The 22,907-nt window shown below is 38.7% G+C and overlaps 1 protein-coding gene across 1 annotated transcript in view; it reads left to right on the top strand.

The window, feature by feature from the left end:
* Positions 1–11,967, top strand: part of ptpdc1a (protein tyrosine phosphatase domain containing 1a) — a 28,501-nt gene extending 16,534 nt beyond the window's left edge. The window contains exons 3-10 of the mRNA XM_072665777.1: positions 645–816; positions 1,259–1,339; positions 2,184–2,302; positions 3,248–3,385; positions 4,619–5,811; positions 6,704–6,889; positions 7,181–7,291; positions 9,626–11,967. Coding sequence (XP_072521878.1) covers positions 645–816; positions 1,259–1,339; positions 2,184–2,302; positions 3,248–3,385; positions 4,619–5,811; positions 6,704–6,889; positions 7,181–7,291; positions 9,626–9,751 — 2,126 coding nt within the window. The 3' untranslated portion in view covers positions 9,752–11,967. The remainder of the gene's footprint in view (positions 1–644; positions 817–1,258; positions 1,340–2,183; positions 2,303–3,247; positions 3,386–4,618; positions 5,812–6,703; positions 6,890–7,180; positions 7,292–9,625) is intronic.
* The last annotated feature ends 10,940 nt before the right edge of the window (positions 11,968–22,907 follow it).

Here is a 22,907-nt window from a genome sequence, read left to right as displayed (position 1 = left end):
AAAGAGGACTGGGCTGCTCAACACAAGGCTGCCAACCTTTCCCCTCTCCTGTTTGCCAAACTTTGGAATTATTTTGAATTTGAAGATTATTTTTATATCCTTATTCCTACCATGGAGACAAGTTATTTACATATCTTTGAGGGGCCCCATTAACCCCTTAAACAGAAAAAACAGTGTAAACCATCAGCTTATATGATTGTTAGCTTACTGTGATACTGTGTGAAATTGTAGAACTTGGCTCAGAGTATCTGAGCTACAGAAGTGCTGGTTTATTGTAAATGTGAATTCTTAATTGAATTGAATGAATAACCAAATTTGGATGTTTATTCTCACAGTTAAATGTCTATGTGAGTCATTATAATTATAATTTTAAGGGTTTATCACTATGTGAACTATTATTATTATGAGTCATTTAATGTCCTGTGAGGTTCGAAGAACTGAAAATAGATGTCCTGTGTCCTGTAGATTGAATTGACTATAAAAAAAATAATTCTTGGCAAACAATTTATACTGTATGCTAAGAATGAGTAATTACCTCCCTAAATAACCTGTTTACTTCATACTGCATGTTGTTATTAAATACAACAGCAATGAATACATTGCGAATAGTACTGACTGTCAAAATGCTTTTTTTCTGTCTGAAGTCGGAGTCAGGGTCCCCACTGCAAAGTATACAAAGGTGGGAGAGACGCTCAGGCATGTTATCCCAGGGCACATGCAGTGTTCCATGGCGTGCGGAGGACGAGCCTGCAAATATGAAAACCCATCTCGCTGGAGCGACGAGGAACAAGCCATCAAAGGCTTGTACTCCTCATGGTAAGCCATTTCTCATCTCATCCAAAGGCAAAGCAAACATCATTATTTGCTGCTTAGACTGAGCCATCAGAGCAGTGTGTAAACACCACCGAATGAATCATGTGTGGCTGGCCTGGTGTTCGGCATTTGACATTTAGACAGTGATATTGCATCTCTGATAATGCTTCTGCTATTGCTTATTGCTTATAAATATTATTATGTGGTATGCTCTTTTGTTCTCAAACAATGCTGAACTCTCACAAAAGAGCAAATTAAAATAATTTTTCTTCATAAAAGTTATTTAAGCAATCTTTGCTTTATAATCAAAATCTTAATATTGGCCAGTTTTAGTTTCCTTAGTGGGATTCCTTTTGCTTTCTTTAGAAAAATGTATTTTATATACTTTAGATATTACATAATTGTTTTACATTTGGTTGTAATTCACATTTGTTGGTTATACCAGGATCACAGACCACTTATTAGCCATGGCAAGGCCTTCAACAGAGAATATTGAGAAATACAACGTCATCGACCAGTTTTTGGGGTAAGTCACAAGTCTAAAAGCTTATAATTCATGTGCATGGATTTTGGAACATTGACATTCTTATTATTATAATAATAATAATAATATTATTATTATTATTATTAATTATTATTATTATTATTATAAATAAAGCCTGTAGTCTTTTGTTTTACCAATTTTTTTTCTTTGTCTTTTCGAAATTCATTAGAATTTCTAATGAATTTCTAAAAGCCCAAAGTCCTCTGAGTTCTCCCCCCTCTCTTACAGTCTTCTCACAAATTATCGTAAGCTGAGGCATGGTCCAAACTAGCAAAATGTCCAAACTGTAGTGGACACTCTTTCTAATGAATGCATTCATCTGCAAATGCACACACAGCTAGTCCCTGTGGAGAAATATTGCCAGTAGAATAGGACTCTCTGGAGCAGGTAAGTATGCCTAATAAAGTTAAAGGTGCCTAATACCAGGTGTAGTCTAAAGGGTTAGAAAGCCCCCCAGCATTGAGCTGTTGAGCAGTGAAACTGTGTTCTTTGGAATGATGGTGCTTCATCCGATCTTAATGGGATCAGTTAGGGAGTTGTGGATGAGGTGGGAGGGTGATCATACAACCCCCAGACCTCACTAACGCTCTTGTCACTGAATGCAATCTCATCCTCACAGCAATGCTCCAAAATAGTTTTTTTTTTCAAGCTAATTTTGTGGTAAAATCTGTGATGTACCAAATACCTAGGATACTTGAATTACTAAAGGAAGGTCATCAAATCATTGGGTCAGACACTTGCACTCCTGCATGCTTCACATCACTTGCTAACACTGATGACTAAATAACACCGTAGAGAGGCTTTGTTGACACTTGACTCTTCTTAGGTGCGGCCTAAAGACTGTAATTAACCTGCAGCGCCCTGGAGAGCATGCCAGCTGTGGTTATCCGCTCGAGCCGGAGAGCGGATTCACCTACCGCCCTGAGGTGTTCATGGAGGCAGGGAGTGAGTCAGACTTGTTTTTATGCAATGTCAGGATGTGGGATCAGGCTCTCCATTTGATAAACAAAGGCACAGAACAATGCATTCAACAAACTAGAGCAACTTAAGTATACTGCGGTTAGCATGCTATCTTAAGACATGTGTATAGCTGTATACGTTGGTATGTGTATGCACTTATCCAAAGTATGTATTATAAATATGTTCTGTATGTTTTATATATCTTTAGGTATCTTAGCCGCAGTAACCAAAAATATATTGTTTTGGCCTTACAGTTAAGTTCTTTTCTGTTTTTGGACTATTTCATCAGGTGTTCCTGATGTCCTGAAATTTTACAAAAACAAGCACACAAACACACACACACACACAAATAGCCAGTAGAGCTAATAGAATCAGGTTTATCCCTGTTGGTGTATCACTGGAGAGCTAATTGTTTCTGATTAATGTTATCTCAATGGTCCAAGTGATGGAAAAGAGGCAGGAGTTGGAAGGGTGTACTTTTTAATGCAGTTTGTAATCAAGCTGTATAAATCACCACCCCCGTCTGTGCTATGAACCTTGAGGGAAGAGAAGAATTAGCAAGTGCTAACAAGCTCTCTTGAGATAGCTGCTTTTCCTCCACACACAGCCTCTGGTAAATTAGTCAAGGCTTTCCATAGACTTCAGCATGTCATTATACATGCACAAAATGTCACTCAACCTTAGGGGAAATCAGTGCTAATGGGAATTGCTGCCTATGCAGACCAGTGAGCACTTTGCTGTTTGTTTGTCATATGGACACCAGTTGTATCAGTGTTGGTAGTCATTAGTCACACAGTGTATTTTTCATTTTGTCAAGAACAATTTGCAGTTATTACAGAGATTCTTTAATGTAAAGAGCCGTTATTTTCATTTTCACTACCAGGTAACGTCATTTTCATTTACCTACAACTGCATGTTCTCCCCTTTTAGTCTATTTTTACAACTTTGGATGGAAGGACTATGGGGTAGCCTCTCTTACTACAATCCTCGACATGGTGAAGGTGATGTCTTTTGCCATGCAGGAGGGAAAAATGGCCATCCACTGCCATGCCGGGCTTGGAAGAACAGGTTAGTATTGGCGAGAACCTGACACGATCTTTTTTAATAGTTTTTTTAACATTTTTAAAAAACTGTCATAGGATGAAAAACACACCAGCGTATGCATAAAATCTAAGTAAAATAAAAGTTTCCTTTGAATGCAGTCAGAACATTGGGATCTAAAGACCCAACACTGCTATCTAGCGGTCAGGGTCTGCCACCAATCTTTACATGTGAACTATCTAATAAAAATCGGTACTTTGTTTTTGAGAATAGATACAGTATGGCAAATCAATATTTTTTCACACCCCAAATACCCACCATGTTCTATATTGCAGTGCTTCCCTATTTATTAATTTATTGATAATTGATTAACTGGTGTGCTGCAACAGATTACATCACTACGCTATGTGTATGGCCTTTGGGCGAGACTCCTAACACTACATTGACCCCCCTCTGTAATACAAAGACTCTTGTAAGTCACTCTGGATAAGAGCCGTAAATGTAAACCTAATAACAGAACACCACACCTTAAAACAACAAACAAACAAACACATGAAAGAAGTGTTTTCCAGGAAATTTTCCAGGAAATAACCTTTTCTATAGTTTTTAAACATGTTTGGTCACACAGGCAAGTCTTTATCAGTGTACACCCACTTAATGGATTAACCAATATATTTTATTAACAAAAATTGTAATTAACAAAAATATTTAGTTTAATAAAATATTGATCTGTTTGGATGGAGCATTTTTCATTTGATGTAAAAGTGACATTTCCCTGAAAAGGATCATATAGAATTCAAATTTGTGTTTTTTACAAGGTCTTCAAATGTGCATCAGTCATTAAAATACAGATTGGATTAAGGAAAGATACAATTTTGCTGCTCTGTCATTATTGAAAATAAGAATTAATCAGTTTGGAGCATCCATGTAGTTTGTGTCATTTATTGGGACTCTATATTTCTATATTTCTGGATGCTTTTCTTTAACTTGTCTGTTGACACCACTTTTGACAGTGGATATAAGTTATTGTTTAATTTAATGGTATAATAATTTGATTGAAATACTTGTGTATTATTAATATCTAATAAATGTTTTTAAGTTATAACATCATATCCCCCCCTATACCTTCAGAGAATGTTTTTGTTTTGCAGCCCTCCTTTATTCAAAGAACTGTACTATAACAAGCATGTTATTCCTGCAAGTATGAATAAGAAATGAACCACTGTAGGTGCCTGTTCATTAAAAGTGTCTTCTTTACAGGTGTCCTTCTGGCCTGTTACTTGGTGTTCACGTCAAGAATGAGTGCAGATCAGGCCATCTTGTTTGTCCGAGCCAAACGTCCCAACTCCATTCAGACCCGCGGGCAGTTGCTGTGTGTTCGTGAGTTTGCCCAGTTCCTTGTGCCCCTGCGAAACGTCTTCTCCAATGCTGGACCCAAGGCTCATGCAGTGACGCTCTCACAGTTCCTGACACGGCAGCGACACCTGCTGCACGGCTACGAGGCACGCCAGATGAAGAATGTGCCAAAGATTGTTCACTTGGTCTGCAGGCTCTTGCTGGACATCGCAGAGAACAGGAGAACGGTGGAAGAAGAAGCCCCAGAAATTCCGGACCTCACCGCTGAAGTGGAGAAAACTGTGTCCCAGCAGGCTTTGCAGCAGTTGGGGAAGGAGTTGCAAGGGAAAGGAATCCCTGTGCTCACTTCTCGCACTTCAGAACCGTCCGCCTCAATCGTCCTCAACCAGCGTCCACAACTGGATGAGCATCTGCTGCCGGACCACCAGGAGTTCGAGCTCTTGTGGCAGCGTCAGAACATTGACCAAGCTAACACTAATTCACACGCTAACAAACCTCAGCTATTGCTCCACTGTGGCCTGAGTGCCAGTGACTCTGCTTTACACACATTGGACTCCAGGTGGCAGCAGTTAGCATGGCCCCCAGTGCCTGTTTCGGACTTCCTGACCACCCGCTGCCTATCTCAGAGCAGGTTAGTTGCAGAATCTCCAGACCTTCATTCCTCCAGACTTCTGCTAACACCCGAAAGCTGCAGCAGCCCCAAACTGGATCTAACTGGATCCTTCTCCTCCCTTGAAGAACCCAAGAAGGACTTGGAGCGAACACCTCGTTCTCCAGTTTTCAGAAGGTGTGTGCCGTTGAAAGAAACTAAGCGCAGCAGGTCTTTGGGATTTTCAGGAAGCAGCGCTACTATGCTCTCAGTGTGGCAGACGGACGAGAGTAGAGGAGAAGCTCAGTCAAACCAGGGCAATAAAAAGCCCATCAGCCATCCTGGAGATTCAGCAGGGAGTAGTGACAGAACAGAGACAGGCAGCAATGTTCCCTTTATCACGCTGCAGACCGAGCTTAGGCCTGAGGCCCGTCGTGTGCTGGTGGCAAAAGCTCTTGCAATGGACATTGATGAGGAAGGTCTCAGAAACACAGTGTCAGCCTGGCAGGTATGAGCAAGGCTTTATAACAACATGTATTTACTATTAATCATTTGCAAAATTTCCAAAAGGTCCCACTCGCTGCATTGTTACTGATACTGTTGCTGTTTTTTTTTTAAATCTCAGACCTTCTGGTTGAATCAGTAGCTCGTATGCAAACAGGCAAAAAAATTCAAAAGCACAATGAAGGAATTATGGTTAATGTAGACGTACAAAGGAGCGCATTTGTAAATGTTTTAGCATTTAAATGTAACAGATTTCAAACTAGCTTAAAATAAATCTAGGCTTATTTGATACAAAAAAAGAATTCTGGAAAGCCTGTTTACATTAATCAGGGACATTTTTAGCCGGTGGAAGTGCTTTGTACAGTATCCACCTAATTCTGCCACATCCTCTTTAAAAGGTGCCTCCTGGACCAGGGCTGAGAAACATTGATTTTAGGGCATAGCTAACATTGCTAACTTTGTGTTTCCCACATAACACAAAAAGATCAATTTATTTTTAATATCATATTTATTTATTTATTTATTTATTATTTCAGCAAGTAAAGCTATGGGCATATATCAGTATATATATATATACACACACACAATTTTAATTCAGGACCTTCTCTTGATGCCTAATAAAGATTTTTATAGATAATAGTATTATTTTGTATCAGTTCAATGTAATTTTACGGTTGTCATTTTTAAAATAGTATAATTTATGATCTTATGAATTCTGTATTGTATTGTGTATGATGGCTGTGTTGTAAAAGGCTGACCTGCCAATACCAGAGCTCAGCAGCAGTTTTCCCTGAACAAACTTGTGTTGACTGATCATATCGTACACGTATCTCCAGTAGATACCTACTGTGCTTCCAAGCAGTTTAAACCTCAGCTATGTTTAAATTGTCTTTCAGACCGAATTAAACTCCAGAGAAGGTGCCTGGGAGAGACTGTGCTTGGAGCGGGATCCGCTGGTGCTCTCTGCTCTCATGTGGTCGTGGCTGGAGCAGCTGAAGGAGCCCATCCTCACCAAAGAGGATGTTGAAACACTGACTGAAAATAGCCACAGTTCCCAGAACGCTCTCAATAAAGTGGACAAGGTAGAGAATAAGGACAACAGGACACTTGTAGCCTGGTTCCGAGATCAGATATTGTCATGGATGCAGTTTTTTTCAGTTTGGGTCTATTTGTATTTGCATCTTCTATTTTTGACTGCTGCTTTGTTTTTTATAAGAGAATTACGTAGAACACCAAAAATGAGAATAGATTTGAATCTAAAAATAGGATAATTATAAAGTCATTTGAATTTCCCTATTAAAACCTATAGGGGTTTATTTAGTTCATTGCTAAATTCATTAACTTGCCAATCTCTTTCCTGGTGTGTTTCATAGGGCCACAGACAAACACTGCTGTGTATCCTGGACTGTGCTGCACACTTACTGAAACTGCCAGACGAGGTTGAAACTGCTGTCCTTGATCGAACAATCAAAGCATTCACCAGGGTAAGCTTCTTTGCTGCGAGACTGACATTCATGCTTTGTTGAAAGACTGTATGTAAGCGACTACTCCTATCATAATTATTACATATTACATAATCAGTGTAACACTGAAAGCAAAGGCTTCATTGATTTTGATTCTAATTAACAGCACCTCGAGTAGTTATCCTACTTATAGCCATGCAATCTGTGAATGCTAACTGTTTCAATATTAAAAACCTAAAATGCTTAACCAAGTAGTCCAGTACCCCTCAAATATTAATACCCTTAAAATATAATTCAATGAACAGTGGGCTGACTTTACGCACATTTAGGGCTTTTTGACACTAGCGTACTCCGCAGCACTTGAGTTCGGTATGTTTGGGCAAGTGTGAAAACTGTTTTTGAGCCTGGAAGCAGTCCAGAGAACCAATCTCTGAAAATCGGTAGTCTGAGGTTCGCTTCTCACGATGGTATGGTCTACTGCTCATGTGGAAGCTATCTGTGCATGTGGGGTTGTCACCTGACTGCTGCAACTTATTGCCTGCATGGCTACCTATGAGAATCCTTGTTGTTGTGTGTTCCTGCCCAGTAAAATGCCATGACTCCAGAAAGTGCTGTTATGTGAGTTTTTGTATCCAAGGAAAATAAGGAAAACCATACCACGGTTTGATTGGAATTCATATGTGTGAAAGCAAACCAGTGAAAATGAGCTCTTCACTAAACAAGCCCGGAACCGGCCCTAGGTGTGGACTTTTTGTTTTTGGGAGAGGTGTCCAAAAACGCGCTTAGAGAGCAGAGCCTAGTAATGTTTATTTATATTAGCTCGCGCTGCATCTGTTGGACGTTCTCCTCTTCTTTCTTTGGTAAGACCTTCAGAAGCTTACCATAATGTAATAGAAGGGCATGTTGAGGTATTTAATACAGTTTTTACATTTTTAAACTTAAAGAGCTTAATAATGCAACACTAGCTAAGCTGAACACTAATGTAAGACTAACACTAATACCACTTACAGTTTCATTCAAATGTTTGAACACTAAAATTACTCTTAAAGTAAAAAAAAATAAGTATTATATTTGGTTTGTACAGTATAATAGAATATCTTGATTAGCTTGTTAGTATTCACAGTCATTGTTAGAAAAGGCCAGGTGATGCAAATTTCAAAGCTTTGTAAATTCTTGCACTCCTTAAACCTTGTTCCAACAGCCAGCAGCTATTGGTTCCCTTTAAGCAGCTGCCCAGCACCCTAACAATTAAAATATTTTTTGCCTACAAAGCAGGAGAAGCTAGCAAAGAAAATAGCAAGACATTTTCGGTGGCCGTTTTCTTTGTTCATAATGTCATTAAGAAACATGAGTTAACAGTAATGATGGAGATCAAGTTGAGGTTTGAAAAACCAAGAACACTTTGATAGACCTAGTTGTAGGTAAACCAAAGCCCACATTTTGCTGCAAAAGATGCAGCAGACTGTTGGTGCACTGTTCTACTGTGCAGTGACACCGCCATCAAAAGGAATTCTGTCCTGCGTACCTGAACTAGCCTGATGCACTTTCAGTCCAGGTGAAGAGGGTGGGTTATACAGCCGGATTATGATCTTAAACACTCAAAATCCACAAGACATGACACTCACAGCCCCCCCACAACTTATCATCAAAGATCTATAGACAGCTCACACATCTCACAGAACTAGAAGCCTTGGATCCAGACTATTAGAGCCTTTTTACACCTGCCATTAACAGCGGATAATGATCGGATCACTTTTTGATTTTACACCCTGAAGAGACGTTGTGATCGGATCACTCAAATCACATTGGGAGGTGGTCAGAGACGGATCTTGTCCAAATTTAACACAAGTGTAAACAGAATGAGTTTTCTGTGATCGGATTCCGTCAGGCAAGTGGAAATATGCCTGTCCAAAAATGTTAATACATGTAATTATTACTTTGGATCTTGACTTGGCTCCCTTTTTCTCTCTCTCACTGTGTGTGTGTGTGTGTGTGTGTGTGTGTGTGTGTGTGTGTGTGTGTGCGCGCAGTCGTGCTTGTGCATACACTGGGGGTGCATTTTAATGACAAGTGTAAACAGAATCTGGTCAGTAGATCAGATACATAGTCAGATACATAAATGCATGTTAATGCTAGGTGTAAACAGCCACTTAGCTGGCTACATAAAGTGCTTCCATACTTGGGGGTGAATGGGGATACGTTCACATGCAATTCACTATTCTGATTTTTTTTTTTTTGCAAAAAAAGTGTTGCAAAAACACTGATTCTGAGATTGAGATGTGTTGTTGCTAATGGTACATATTGCATTGCTTATTTATTGAGATGCACTTATTCTGATTGCCTTTTCCTCTGCAGGTTACTGCTGATTCACAGCATGGACAGGTGATCTACAAAGCTCTTAAAGAAATGTTAAGCCCAGTTTTGGACGACTTGAGAAGTAAAGCAGAGGACGAGTGGGAGTCTCCACGAAACTGCACATAGGCTCCCTAATCCTGCCCACTGGATACACACTGCACTAACTCCAGAGTTATTTACAATACTTTTAACATTCTGTGTATTTCGGTCTACGTCAGCAGGTTCGATGTCCTTAAAAGCTGCTGTCTCGTGGTGTTTTCACTGTCGTTCTTTTAATGAAAAGGTTTTATGATGCACTCATTAAGTTGTTTCAGTTACAGTCTGTTGTTTATTTGTTTTAACACTGCCATATGTGTGTGCCACACGTACATATTGTTTGTCTTTTACAGCATTTTTGATATCCTTTTTATTTATTGTCTAACTGATAACTCCATTTATTTATGACGGCATATCTGTTTATGCATAGAGAACTGCGTAGAGTTTGCATTCATCATTTGAAAAGTACCTCCTCCTTTCTGACCAAATATGTTCACTGTTCACAAATTGATTAATGAGTATTTTTATGCTATTTAGAGAAGAGCAGATTGTTAGAACAAAAGAATTGAGAAAACAAAATACCAATGCAAGGTTTGCTGTATAGGACGAGGTCTGCTCAGTTGATTAGACAAAAAATTTAAGGTATTTTTTCATAATGCAATGTCAACTCAGTGTATTCCAACATTGCCTTGCTGACTGTAATGATACTTAAAGGGGAATGGTTCAGTTGTGGAGATGTAAGCAAAGGAATTAAGTGGTTGGATGTGAAATGGTGCATTATAGAGAAACCTGTGGTGGTGATAGGAACAAGGCGTCACCATGTCTGCAGCACAAATATACTCTCGAAACTAAAAGGTGCTACAAAGTGCAACAGAAGAACTTCTTTAAATCTTTAAAAGGTTCTTCACACAGACACACACACACACACACACACACACCATGTCTGTGCTTCTTTTATGGCATCACTCAAAGAACCATTTGAAGTAGAGCTGGGCAATATGACAATATTTTATCATATCTTGATACATTTTGTTATTGTGGTACATAATATGCTTTATGAGTGTATCGTGGATATCGTCAGTGCGTAAAGAGCGCTGATTATCTGCACGCTTCATTACAACGAGTGTAATTAGTCTTATTTAATTGAAAGGAGTGCAGCATATTTTAAGTAAAAAAAAAACTTAGTATGGGAGAGTATTTGGATAGCAGTTTTTTGTGTTTTATGCTGTTGCATTTTGTCTACATGACGAAATATTGTGATAAATATTGTATATCGTAAAAAAATGTCTTTAAATATCGTATTGTCCAGATCTAATTTGAAGCACCTTCAAAACTTTTATGTTACACTAAACGTCCAAATGTTTGTGGACACCGTCCATTCAGCTACTTTTTACATTGCACCCATCGCTCACACAGATGTGCACACAGCTTGTCTAGTCTCTGTAGAGAAGTGCTGCTAATAGAATAGGACTCTCTGGAGCAGATAAACATGAACCTATTGACACCATGCCTAAAACCAGGCATGGGCTAGAGGGATATAATCCCCCCCCCAGCATTGAGCTGTGGAACAGTAGAACTGTGTTGATGGGGGTGCTCCATCCAATACTTTTGGGATGAGTTGGGGAGTTGAGGATGAGGTGGGGTGGTGATAATCCAACATCCTGACCTCACTAATGATTTTGTCGCTGAATGCAGTCAAATCAGTACAGCAGTAGACAGTAGAGACAGTTCCTCCAACAAAAGCATGTCCCAGTACTTTTGTGCTGGGCATTTTTCTTATAATTCTCTCTCTGCAGTGAATGGATTTGGATCATATTTGAGGTCAGTTCTGACTCCGTAGGTTTCTCTAGAACGAAGCATTTCACATCAAACCACTTAACAGTTCAGTTATGCGTAAATTTATTCAGCCTGAAGAATTGGTTGGAATTCCCCTTTAAAATGGTATCTTTATTTGAGAATGTAACTGTGGGTAGGGTAAACTGCCCTGCCTGTGTAAAAGCTCTCATTGAAAGCCCTGTGCCTCATTTTTGCGGCATTATTTGCAGTGAAGCTGCTCTTTTGTAAACAGGACGATGTTACTGAAAGCACTGTAGCTGACTAGAGTTTTAACTCCAACCTCCTTTTCTTACTAAAATGACCTTCTTACCAATGAAAGGTGTGTAAGAGAAAACGTTCGCACGTGAAGATGAAGCTCAGCTAGCAGGGGATTGTGGAAAGCATCCTGATTCAGCTATCTACAGCAGACTACTGTGGATTTGAAGGCACTTTTTAAATCCCCATGCAGATGAAATCAAAAGATCAAATAAATGTTGCTAAACTATAAGTTGTTGGTTGTTTTTTCATTATGATACTCAAGAATGCTTACAGTGTTATAAAGAGTCTGACATTTGTTTCAGGTAAATTGGCATTTCTTGCTCCTGGGTAAGTGTAATTTGCACTTTGATCAACCCCTAAAGGGCACGTTTTTCACCAGCAGCTGAGACATACACACCTTCTCTGAAAGTGAAAAAAGGTTATGCAGCATTATGAAGTTCTCACAAGCGTTGTCCTATCTGCTTCACTACAGTTACATGCTGCAGTTAGACCAGTGTAGCAATGATAACAACACTATTCTCCTTATGACAAGTCAGAGGAGCATCAACATGATGTTCAAGCTTTTACTTTAAGGAAAAAATGTTACATATTGTTGCTTTAATTCAATACTTTTCCACCTGAGCTCAAATCTTAGCCGTCAGCCATGATATGTTCAGTGTTCAGAGGTTTTCTTCCTTAATTTTGCACTTTTAAATGGGAATAAAAGGGTGAAAATGCATTAGCAAAGTCTTTAGGTTTTAGCTAATCTGTCAACACCTATAGTACAAAGACCACAAGCTCAGCTGTCAGTCAAATTCTCAGTTGAGGAAAATCCTGAATTTATCATTTCCCTACTATTGCATTAAAAAAAAGTAATGGACAATACGTAATGAAGCAAGCCTTACAGTTTATCCTGCTTTTGTTGGAGTAACTGTCTCTACTGTCCCATGAAGGCTTTCTACTAGATTTTGGAGGAGCATTGCTGTGAGGATTTGATTGCATTCGGTCACAAGAGCCTTAGTGAGGGCAGGATGTTGGATGATCACCACCCCACCTCATCCTCAACTCCCCAACTCATCCCAAAAGTATAGGATGAAGCACCATCCATTATATAGAGAACACTGTACCACTGCTCCACAGCCCAGTGCTGGGGGGCTTTATACTCCTCTAGTCCATGCCTGACATTAGGCATGGTGCCAATAGGTCCATATTTATCTGCTCCAGAGAGTCCTATTCTATTGGCAGTACTTCTCTACAGGGACTAGACAAGCTCTGTGTGTATTTGCACTGATATCTCAATATTAATTCGGAAAATTGTGCATATATGACAGCGATGGACCATTTGCATTACGCCTGGTGATTTTCATTGTTCAAAAATTTAATTTCTTGAGTTTTTGCTGGGCTATATTTACTTCTGCTTAAGCCATTTTCATTGAAATAATACTTCTGCTGAAGCAGGGTTCCTCAGCCCTGCTCCTGGAGGCACCCTGCCCTGCACATTTAAGTGGACTCCCTGCTTTAACACTCAACACGTGGCTGGATAATGGGCTGATTAGGGGGGAATCAGGTATATTGAGAGCAGGGGAAGCACTAAAAATGTGTAGGGCATGGTGCCTCCAGGACCAGGGTTTAGAAACACTATACTGAAGGATGGGTTCAGACTAACATTTAATTTAAGATAGACAGCACCACCTGGCGGTCGCAGGGTTTAAATCATTTTCCCAATTTATGAAAAGAAACTTTTTTTCTAACTTACTGTCTATTATTTAACACATTTATGCAATGAAAATTGCTCCGGCACATCTCATAAATCATAAAGCTCTAGAAGGGCTTGGGTGCATGTGGATCTTATGATTATTAGAGCTGGAAGCTCCGAGCTGGTTTAGCTGAGCATTTATCCTCAGCTTTACGATACATTTCAGAGCGGGCAAAAATATATAGATCCTATCAGTTTCCCAGCAGAGAGCCAATCAGCTCGCTTACATTCCCAGCACAGACTCTGGACTGTCAAACTGTGTTTCGCAGTGAATCAATCAGTTCGCTTACATTCACTAAAAACACGTGCCAGCCAGCTCACATTTACAGTACAAGCTCACTATTGTCAACCTCTGGTTCGTGACTGAGCCAATCAGCTCGGTTACATTCACAGAACAGGCGCTGCACTGGCGAGCTGCTTCCCACTAGTCAGCCAATCAGCTTGTTTATGTCAACCTCCGGCTCCAATCTCTGGAACCAATCAACTCTCCAGCTTTCACAAAACAAGCGACCCATTGACGAGAGACGCCTTTCACGAGTTAACCAATCAGCTCGCTTACACTCACAGCCCGTGCCGCCCCCCTCCGCTCTCCAGCGCTGGCTAAGCTAACCGACTGCTAGCCTGCTGATGTAGCCGACAGAGGTGGAGGTATGTCTGAAGGAGACGGGCGAGGGTCTTTATTTCTGGGGTAGAATCAACCGGAAAAAATCATCCTCTCAGAGTGTGGCTTATCTCAATAGCTACATGTTGCGTTTCGGAAGTTTGTAGTTTTCATGTAGTTTGAAGTAGCTGTGTGGGAAGCTAACAGGCTAGTGCTAACGTGAGGGAGTTTGAAGGGATGCTGCAGCTTGGAGTTAAACACGTCGCCTCGTCTGTTGTTTAGGGGTGAAATAGAGAGCTCGGAATATAGTAAAATATCAGTTAACGTGTGAGAAATATTTGCAGGGTAATATCTGTATTGTGTAATTAGCAGTACGGGTGATATGTGGCGCGTGGTAGTTTTGTTTTAGCTAACTTTAGCCTGTGTGCCTGTGGAAACCGCCATTTTTCCCTTCAGCAAGCGGAGGGAAATTTGAGTGATGTGGGGAGTTTGGAAAGCTCGGCGTGCCTCGTTACTGCCCGTGCAAGGCCAGATTAGCTTATTTATGTTACTTACCCTCTTAAAATGTTGTTATAAAGTTTTTATTCAGGCGTAATAACAAACGTGGTGTTGAAACGTGTCCCTGTCAGAATTTGTGTTATAGCAGACTGGCTAAACTGCGTGAAAGCTGAAAGCAAGTGCAGAGAAACTCATTTAGCTGCCAAAACTATTTTATTAACACAGTCTTACCCAACTTTATACGGAATTGGCCTCCGAACATCTAAGTTGGCAACGACCGATAATGTTTCTAGCTAGATATCTTTTACACAGCACTGGCCATTCCTGTGTAGCCATAGTCCTATGCCATATGTAGCTAGTGATAGCTACCATAGTCCTACAGCTGTACTCCAACTGACGGTGCTGACCAGCCACTAATAATAGTGCATTAAAGAGTAAGTACACACTTAAGTGTTTTTAATGAAATAAGTATATATATATATATATATATATATATATATATATATATATATATAAGCTATATATATATATTAGCTATATAAACATAATGATGGTCCGCTCCGCCTCTTCAGCGCCCCTTGTGGTTCAGTTCGAATATATGCGCACCGGGCGTAGCTGACGACTAGCTGTAGCTGTAGCCTGCGTTTCACGACTATTAGGTCACTGAAGCCTGTCTCATTTTGTAGGATCCATCAATTACAGACAAAAAACATGTCCTTCAATTCTTAGAGAAGCGAGGAAGCAGCTGGTGTAAACCATGTACATTTGTCAATCATGTACATTTACATTTACATAGGATTTAAGTGCCTGTCAATTCCTCAGGCCATCTGTGTACGTGGGTGAGTCCTGAGGGGGAGCCATAGTATACTATTGCTGTCAAGATCTCTCCTACCTTTGGAAAGATATTGCACAGACCAGCAGGGATCAGGTCGGTTTGTGTCGCCTGTGCAACCTCTCGTTGATCCGAGGCAAAGATAGGCAGGCAGCAGATTTGATTAGATGGCCTGGTCATGCAGGTCACGTTTATGTACTAGGGCATGTTGTTTTAATAAAATTTACTTCAAGCCTTAGGACAGTAATTGATATTGTTGGATATTGCAATAATTGCTGATAATATGCCATACTCTTTCATGTTCAGCCTTTTTTATTGCATTACCTTTGTTTCACTATTCCCCTTGAACAGTCATTGTAATCTATAATTATGGATTAGATAAAAAACATCAACTAATTAATCATGTATGTTTACACACATACAGGGATTATGAGGCAGATTTTCTGTTTGGCATGATGCTGGAGTGTATGCAAATGAAACAAAAACTTTTTCTGGGGAGACAAATGGACAAGCTTGTCCAGATGAAGAGAGCTAATGTCTCAGGCAAAATGTGGTTGTCCAACCAAATAAATGTGCCGTTCAGTGTTATGGATAAACCACAAAAGGTGTGCAGCACCTGCAGGTGTTTTGGGAGTATTGTGTTTATCCAGTCATTACTTGTAATTTGAGAAACAGAATATCAAAAGTGAAGGATCAGGCCTGATCTCAATCTCCTGGATCAGTAAGGACATCCCTACTACCAGAAGTAATTACAACTAAGATCACCTGACATAACTTTGAAAAACAGGTCTGCTGCAGTTTCCCCACTATAATAACTTAGATCTAACAAACCATGCTGGGTCAAGCAGACTGGCTAAGCTTGTGGATTGTATGGTTTAATTCAACAAGACAGTAGTTGTAAACAGCCTGTCTGGATGTTTGTCGTCCAAGCATTTAACAGTTTCAGAGGAAAAGATTTCTGCTGTGTGGCAATTCCTGTTGTTAATCATAGTTCATGTAGGTCTACTCAGCCCTTGTTATTTAGCTACATGTACAGTGATTGTCATATAGGTATGGTTTGATACAACATAATATCTGTATGATTTTTTTTATGTTAACCAAAAATGAATATGAAAAAATATGAAGAAACCTGAACATTTCTCGCTGCAGGATTCGTCCTAGAAGGCTTTACACTAGATTATGCATTTTTAATGGCTACCTAGTTTTTCAATAGGCATCAGCATATGTGTATAGGATTGAAAGCCACATTGTAGTGTTAGTTTAATATATTGTCTAAATTTATGTACTGTTGCATCCTTTCATAGTTATATTAGACTTTTTCTGTCTATTGCTACTCTGCTCTGTCCAAAACTTGGCGAGTAATGTATGGAAAACAATTTGAAGTGTGTTCTTGTTTCGCTGTAATAAAAAGGATGCATAACATGGAGAGCGTCCAAAGGAATAATCGATACGAAGTATGAGTTGGCCTGTGGGAGTGCATTGGTTTTGTAAAAGTGTGTATGTGTGTGTGGGGGGTGGGGGTGTGTTGGGTTGGCGGGTGGTGGTGATGCTGGTGTGGGGGGGGTGTTAACTAATCCACTGACGCACTCTGAGACATTGAATGCATCAGCACGTCCTTTTTATTGGCATGCATTTCCAGAATGACCTCAGATCACTGGCCTTTCATTGGCCTTTTAGAGATGAATACGCAGCATGATCAGGAACTGCCAGAGTCTGCGTTAGACTTGTCTCTCCCTGGCAACCTCCTTTGCCAAATGCCAAGTGATCTAATTTAATGGGGTACTTGAGTGCCAGTGCCTTAAGAAGTTTTTAGAGAATCTCTTTCATTTGCCAGTGTCTGAAAAAGGAACAGAATGATCCTGGTTTCAGTCCATGGTGCTTGTCCTTTCATTCTTGTTACTCGTCAGCAAAAGTGAAACCCACATATTTGACTATTTTAGCATTAGTAATATAAATGGAAATGGGTATAGATGGCATATGATAAGAAAATCAATGTGATCCAATATTTTTTCTTCAAAAACTGCAAAGCTTTAAAATGAGCGCATTTTACCAAACCATAAGATAATATGTTGAGGCCACACTTTAAGTTACTAGTTACTAATACTAATATATTGTTTCCTGGCCTTGAGATTTTGTTTTGTAGCCACTAGAAACGTAATTTGTAACTTAATAAAAAGCTTGATTGAAATAAGAAGTTAAAGCTAAGGGAAATGTGTTTTGTATAGTTTGTTCTCCAAAGATTGTGGCGTCAGTACTGTTTTAAATGCACTGGGAAGCTGCTGCATACTTGTACAGCTAGTGACGGGCACTTCGGCTCCTTTCAGTGAGTCAGGTCAACTAATAAGAGCCAACTCTTTCAGTCCCAAAATGCCTCTTTATCCTTAATCACTGACAGTAGTTTGCTGTATTAAACATACACTGACAGCAGACTGGTTCCCAAAGTTTGTGCTCCTGAAAACAAAAATAACACCATTAAAACCCTGAAACGCAAAGAAATACACAGTGAACAACATATGTGTAATGTTACAGAACTAGATCAGACTTTTTGGCCCTCGAAATGTTTATTCCGGAGACCAGTGTCCATCTGTACCAATAGCAGTCTCTAATGAGTTACTATTGTCATCGTCATACTATTGTAAGTGTCAGAAAGAAAGAGCCACACATGCTTAGAGGTTAAGACCGAAAGGCAGCTCTGTTTCTTAATATCCTGTTTCAGCACAAGAGGTAATGTGATAACACTACAGAGGAGCTTCTTAAACCAGAGAATTTAAAAGTTAACTTGTTTTGGATTGCTTTGGATAGTGCGTTAGGTAAATATGTTAATCTAATTTAAGTTTCAAGTTTTCCACATCTGTTATATGTCAGACTCATACCAGAAATGGATTCAGTTGATTTACTTATGAATCTACTTACTCAGCACTCTACAGTGACAAAGCAAAAACACATTTGTGAGTTTATTAAACATAAAGAATAAAATAATAAATGAATAAATATTCAGACCCTTCATGTTAGTCCCTACACTTGGTTAAAGCATCTTTGGCAGCACTTACAGCCTCAAGTCTTCTTGGGAATGATCCTACAAACTTGGCACACTTTCTTTATTCTTCTTGGAAGAATCGTTTAAATGTAACCAAGTTGGATTGGGAGCATTGGTGCACAGCTATTATCAAATCCCACCAGGGGTCTAAAAATCCAGACTGTAGCTGAGCTGCTCCAGTATGTTTCACTAGGGGTTCCCTGAAGCCACTTCTGTATTTTTTTGTGATGGTGTACTTTGAGTCGTTGTCTTGTTGAAATGTAAACCTGAGCATTCTAGAAAAGGTTTTTTACCCTGGCTAGTCTCCCAGTCCCTGTTTCAGAAAAGCACCCCCATTGCACAATGCTGCCACCACCATGTTTCATTCCAGGCATGGTATTAATGAGAAGCGGCTTTTTTTTTTCACTTTGACATTCACCATCAACTGTGAAACCTTATATAGAAAGGTACATGCCCTTCCTAATTCTGATTGAATTCAGTTGGACTTCAGTCAAGGTTGGAGAAGCGTCTCAAGAACAATTGTTGAAGTAGGATGTACTAGAGCTCAGTTGCTATTCTCAGTACTTTTGAAGAGTCCCAATACAAGTAAATATGATATCTGAAACATGACAAAATGTGGAAAACTTCTTGTTAAAATGTTGACAGAAAAAAGTTAAGGTGAACTTGAGGGCTAGGCTGTATGATATCGTAGCTTTCCTTTGCTGTTATTATAGCATATTTTTAATACTGTAAAGTTACTGTAATACTGTACATTTTGGCATTATTTTTCCATTTTTTATTATCATTGATGCACAGCTTTAGAAAGTGCTGCCTTAAACTGCAACATGATGTCAAGCCTTTGCAATGGACATGCGCATAAAAAAAATCTAAATCCAAAAATTGTCCCATGTAATAGATGGAAACTATTTAATCATATAAGTATAAGCAATAAGGAGCCACACATCTAAATTGACTGTACAAATCTACTAATTATTTATTTTTCTAAATGAAGGGGTGGAGCCTGTATCACTGCTCAGCTGCTCACAATCTTTTACCTCTCATTTGTGAACGTTTGAAAAAATGTAAGATACTGTTTTGTATGTGTATCAGTTAAAACCTACAGGACTTTACATGAACATGTGATCTTTTTTTACAGTTTTGTTTTTGCACACTAATACCTCTGCACTCCAGCAAGGAGGCATCTGAGAAGAGAAGGGGAAAAAGAGAGGAAACAAGCAGCTCTAACAACACTTCGTTGTTGTACTGTCTTGCTGCCCGGCTTGTCTGGAGCGACTGCCAACTTAAAAAACGGAGAGCAGGAGTGGGCCCGAGTCCGAAAGCGACCGCTTTTAATCTTGAACCGAGGAGTTAGCAAGCGGCCAAGTCATCAGACCCACAACAGCAACATGGCTTCCTGGTGCTTTGGCCAGACCTCCATTTTGCTGCATCGCTTAGGGCTTTCGCTAACAGATCAGAACAGATCGACATTCTGAACGTTCCGTAATCATGTGGATTCCTTGTTGCAGTCGCTTAGTGCTTTATAGGTTTGCTAATTATGTATTTAGATTTTTATTGTTTGGCTAGAATTGCCTGGATGTTTTTTGGTTGCTTTTAGATTTGGACAGCTTCTTTGAGAGTGATATATAGGGATGTATGTATTGCACAACGAAACTGAATTCAGTGGTGTTTTGCTAGTATTATTTTTTATTGTTTTGTATTTTGTCCTATATATTTATTTATTTTGTTCATTTGCATGCTTTTTTATTAGAACAGTAGTTTCTAGTGCTGTATATAGACCTTATATTACGTGACAAAAAGCCATTTCTTTCTGTTCTTTCTAGGCACAACACTTCAGAGATGTGGACGGCAAGAGAAAGTCAAAAGATTGTTTTATTGACTGCTCTCCGGCTCCTGGTATTTATTTTTATAAATGCCACGGTTGTTAATTTTACAGGTTCATAGAAGATCTGCAATGTCTTTGCACCGTGGGATGAGGTAGTAGGTTGTGTAGTTTTAGGGTCACACCCACACTGGGAGATAACTATACAGCCTACTGTCTTTCTTAAGGTGACAAGGGAGTACATCATGTTTCTTGTGCCCTTCATCACAAGATATGAGAGATATGTGATTGCACTGAGTGTATCATAAGTAGCATAAGGATTTCTAGGGCGCTAAATATGTGCATGTATGTCAAGACCAAGATCAAGTATGAGCGGTCTGTAAGCAAACAGTGTACAATAACTGCATAGTAGCAAGTAGCTGATTGGATGGAATATAATTTATTTATATTTCATTTGAATATAATATTTTATTAATTTATTTATAAAAATGTTTGTTTGCAAATGTTTAGAATATTTATGAGGTTATATGTGTTACAAGGTTATGCTTTCACAGTGTGAGGTAGTAGATTGTATAGTTGTGGGGTAGTGATTTTATCCTGTGTAGAAGATAACTATACAATCTATTGCCTTCCCTGAGGGAGTAAGACTCACACAATTCACTGATGATACAAAACTGGCACTGAAGTTTCTTGAAAATAATGAACTGTTCTTGTTTGTGTGAATAAATGGGGAAAAAATCTATTTGTGGCAAGTTTACATCATTTAAAAGTAACAATGGATTCAATTCAAGTTAAATAGGGGATCTGGACAGTTAAACGTGTAAATTAAACGTGAATTCCAGATAAAGGCAGTTTAAATGTCAGTGTTTTTTCTGTCTGGAAAAGTGGAATTAAATATTAAAATGGTATGCTCAAGTGGTAAAATACAGCCTTTGTAAAAATGTTGTTTCAGTGCAACAAGGTGCGCTAATCCACTAACTCACAGTATCCCCAGTAGTTTAACAGAAATAAGAAGTGTGTAATTAAATGTAATTAGACAATTTTGGGGTGTTTGGTGTATTGTGGGATTGTTTCCATTGCCCTTCTTGAATGACAGCTCTCAGCCTGGAGATGGCGCTCTTTACTAGCATGTCATGCTTTAGAGTGTACTTTGTTTTGCCTCACAGGGCCAAATTCAAGATGTGAAATCTTTGTGATTGTGCAATAACTTAGCCAGCTAATGTCTGAGAGTCATGGTCAATTGGATTACTGTGCTGATGTATTGCCAAACAAATGTAGGATGGACAGATTAAAACAAAGATGTTTTTTTACATTTTCCCACATTAGATGTCACCCTTGAGTCTGTGTATCAGAGTGTTGTTTAGCTGTAATTTGTTTTTCTTAAGAGAACTAATTTGGTATTGGTTTGGCATGGACATTCACGTCATTACAAGAAAGTATTTTTCTGTAGACTACTTCTTCTTAATACTGACACTATCTTTTTGGTCATCACTGATTTGTAAAGACGTGCAACGCTAAAATGAAATTGTAGTTCTTTAAAATCTTTGCAGTTATATTGAACAAACCCACATGCTCTCCATGCCTCCGGACCATCAAATGACACTCACATTCACACCTGAAGGTTAAAAAAATAATTATTTGATTAACTCATGAGTTGATCACTTAATTGTCTCATTATATAGTAAGTCAAGGTGACTGGATATTGTAGTTTCATCTAGTAGACGTTTCATTTTTTTTGTTTCATCAGTCCAATTTTCACTATTTGATATTATGTGAAGTAATTGATATGTGAATCATTAGACATAATGTCAATCTGGCAGTTGTTCTTTATATTGTGGTAAACGTGATGAATATATCAATAAAATCTTTTTATTTAGACTTCCATAGAAAGTTCCATTAAAGCTTTTTCATTCTCCTGTGTATTTGCCATTTTGGAGACTTGAGGGTGTTTCATCACAGCGACCATATACTAAACACTGTTTGACACTACTGTGTATTTTTAATCAAGAGAGCTTTCTAGTACTTAGTAATCTTATTCTTGGTTAAATAAAACTTTTTAATTCTGATGCAATTGGAGTGTTAAGATACATGAACAAATATATAAACATACATTTGCTTTCATTAAAAAATGTATATATTATGTTTTAATATCTAAATATGTCAATATATGCATGTAAATATAATACTAATATGAGCTACACAATGGTGTTAATTTCTAACATTAAGACATAATAAGCTTAAGCAATACATTTGAAACTATTATACACACACACACACACATATATATATATATATATATTTATTTTTAATAGAGGTGATGTTTTCCCTATAAAGGAATGCACTGAAGTGTGTATATTATTACCACCTTAATAGTTCATGAATGTTATTATTGTTAAAAACAAACACAAAAAAACCCACAGTCATAATAATCTTGCACATTCTATAATGTATAACTATAGATTCTGGATTGTGTATATTTCTATATTTTTGAAAAAGTTTCATATCCCTGTTTAATGTGCATGTTTGGACTATTTTGTAAAGTGAAAATAATTATTAACCTCCTGCCAAAACAATAAAACATAACAAAATAAAACAGCTATTTAATATTAAAAGTGCCCTAACGTTTGCAC

The sequence above is a fragment of the Salminus brasiliensis genome, chromosome 21 (genome assembly GCF_030463535.1).
Source record: "Salminus brasiliensis chromosome 21, fSalBra1.hap2, whole genome shotgun sequence".
NCBI classification, from domain to species: Eukaryota; Metazoa; Chordata; class Actinopteri; order Characiformes; family Bryconidae; genus Salminus; species Salminus brasiliensis.
The sequence above is the reverse complement of the archived record's forward strand: the minus strand, read 5'-3'. Positions and strand labels throughout refer to the sequence as shown.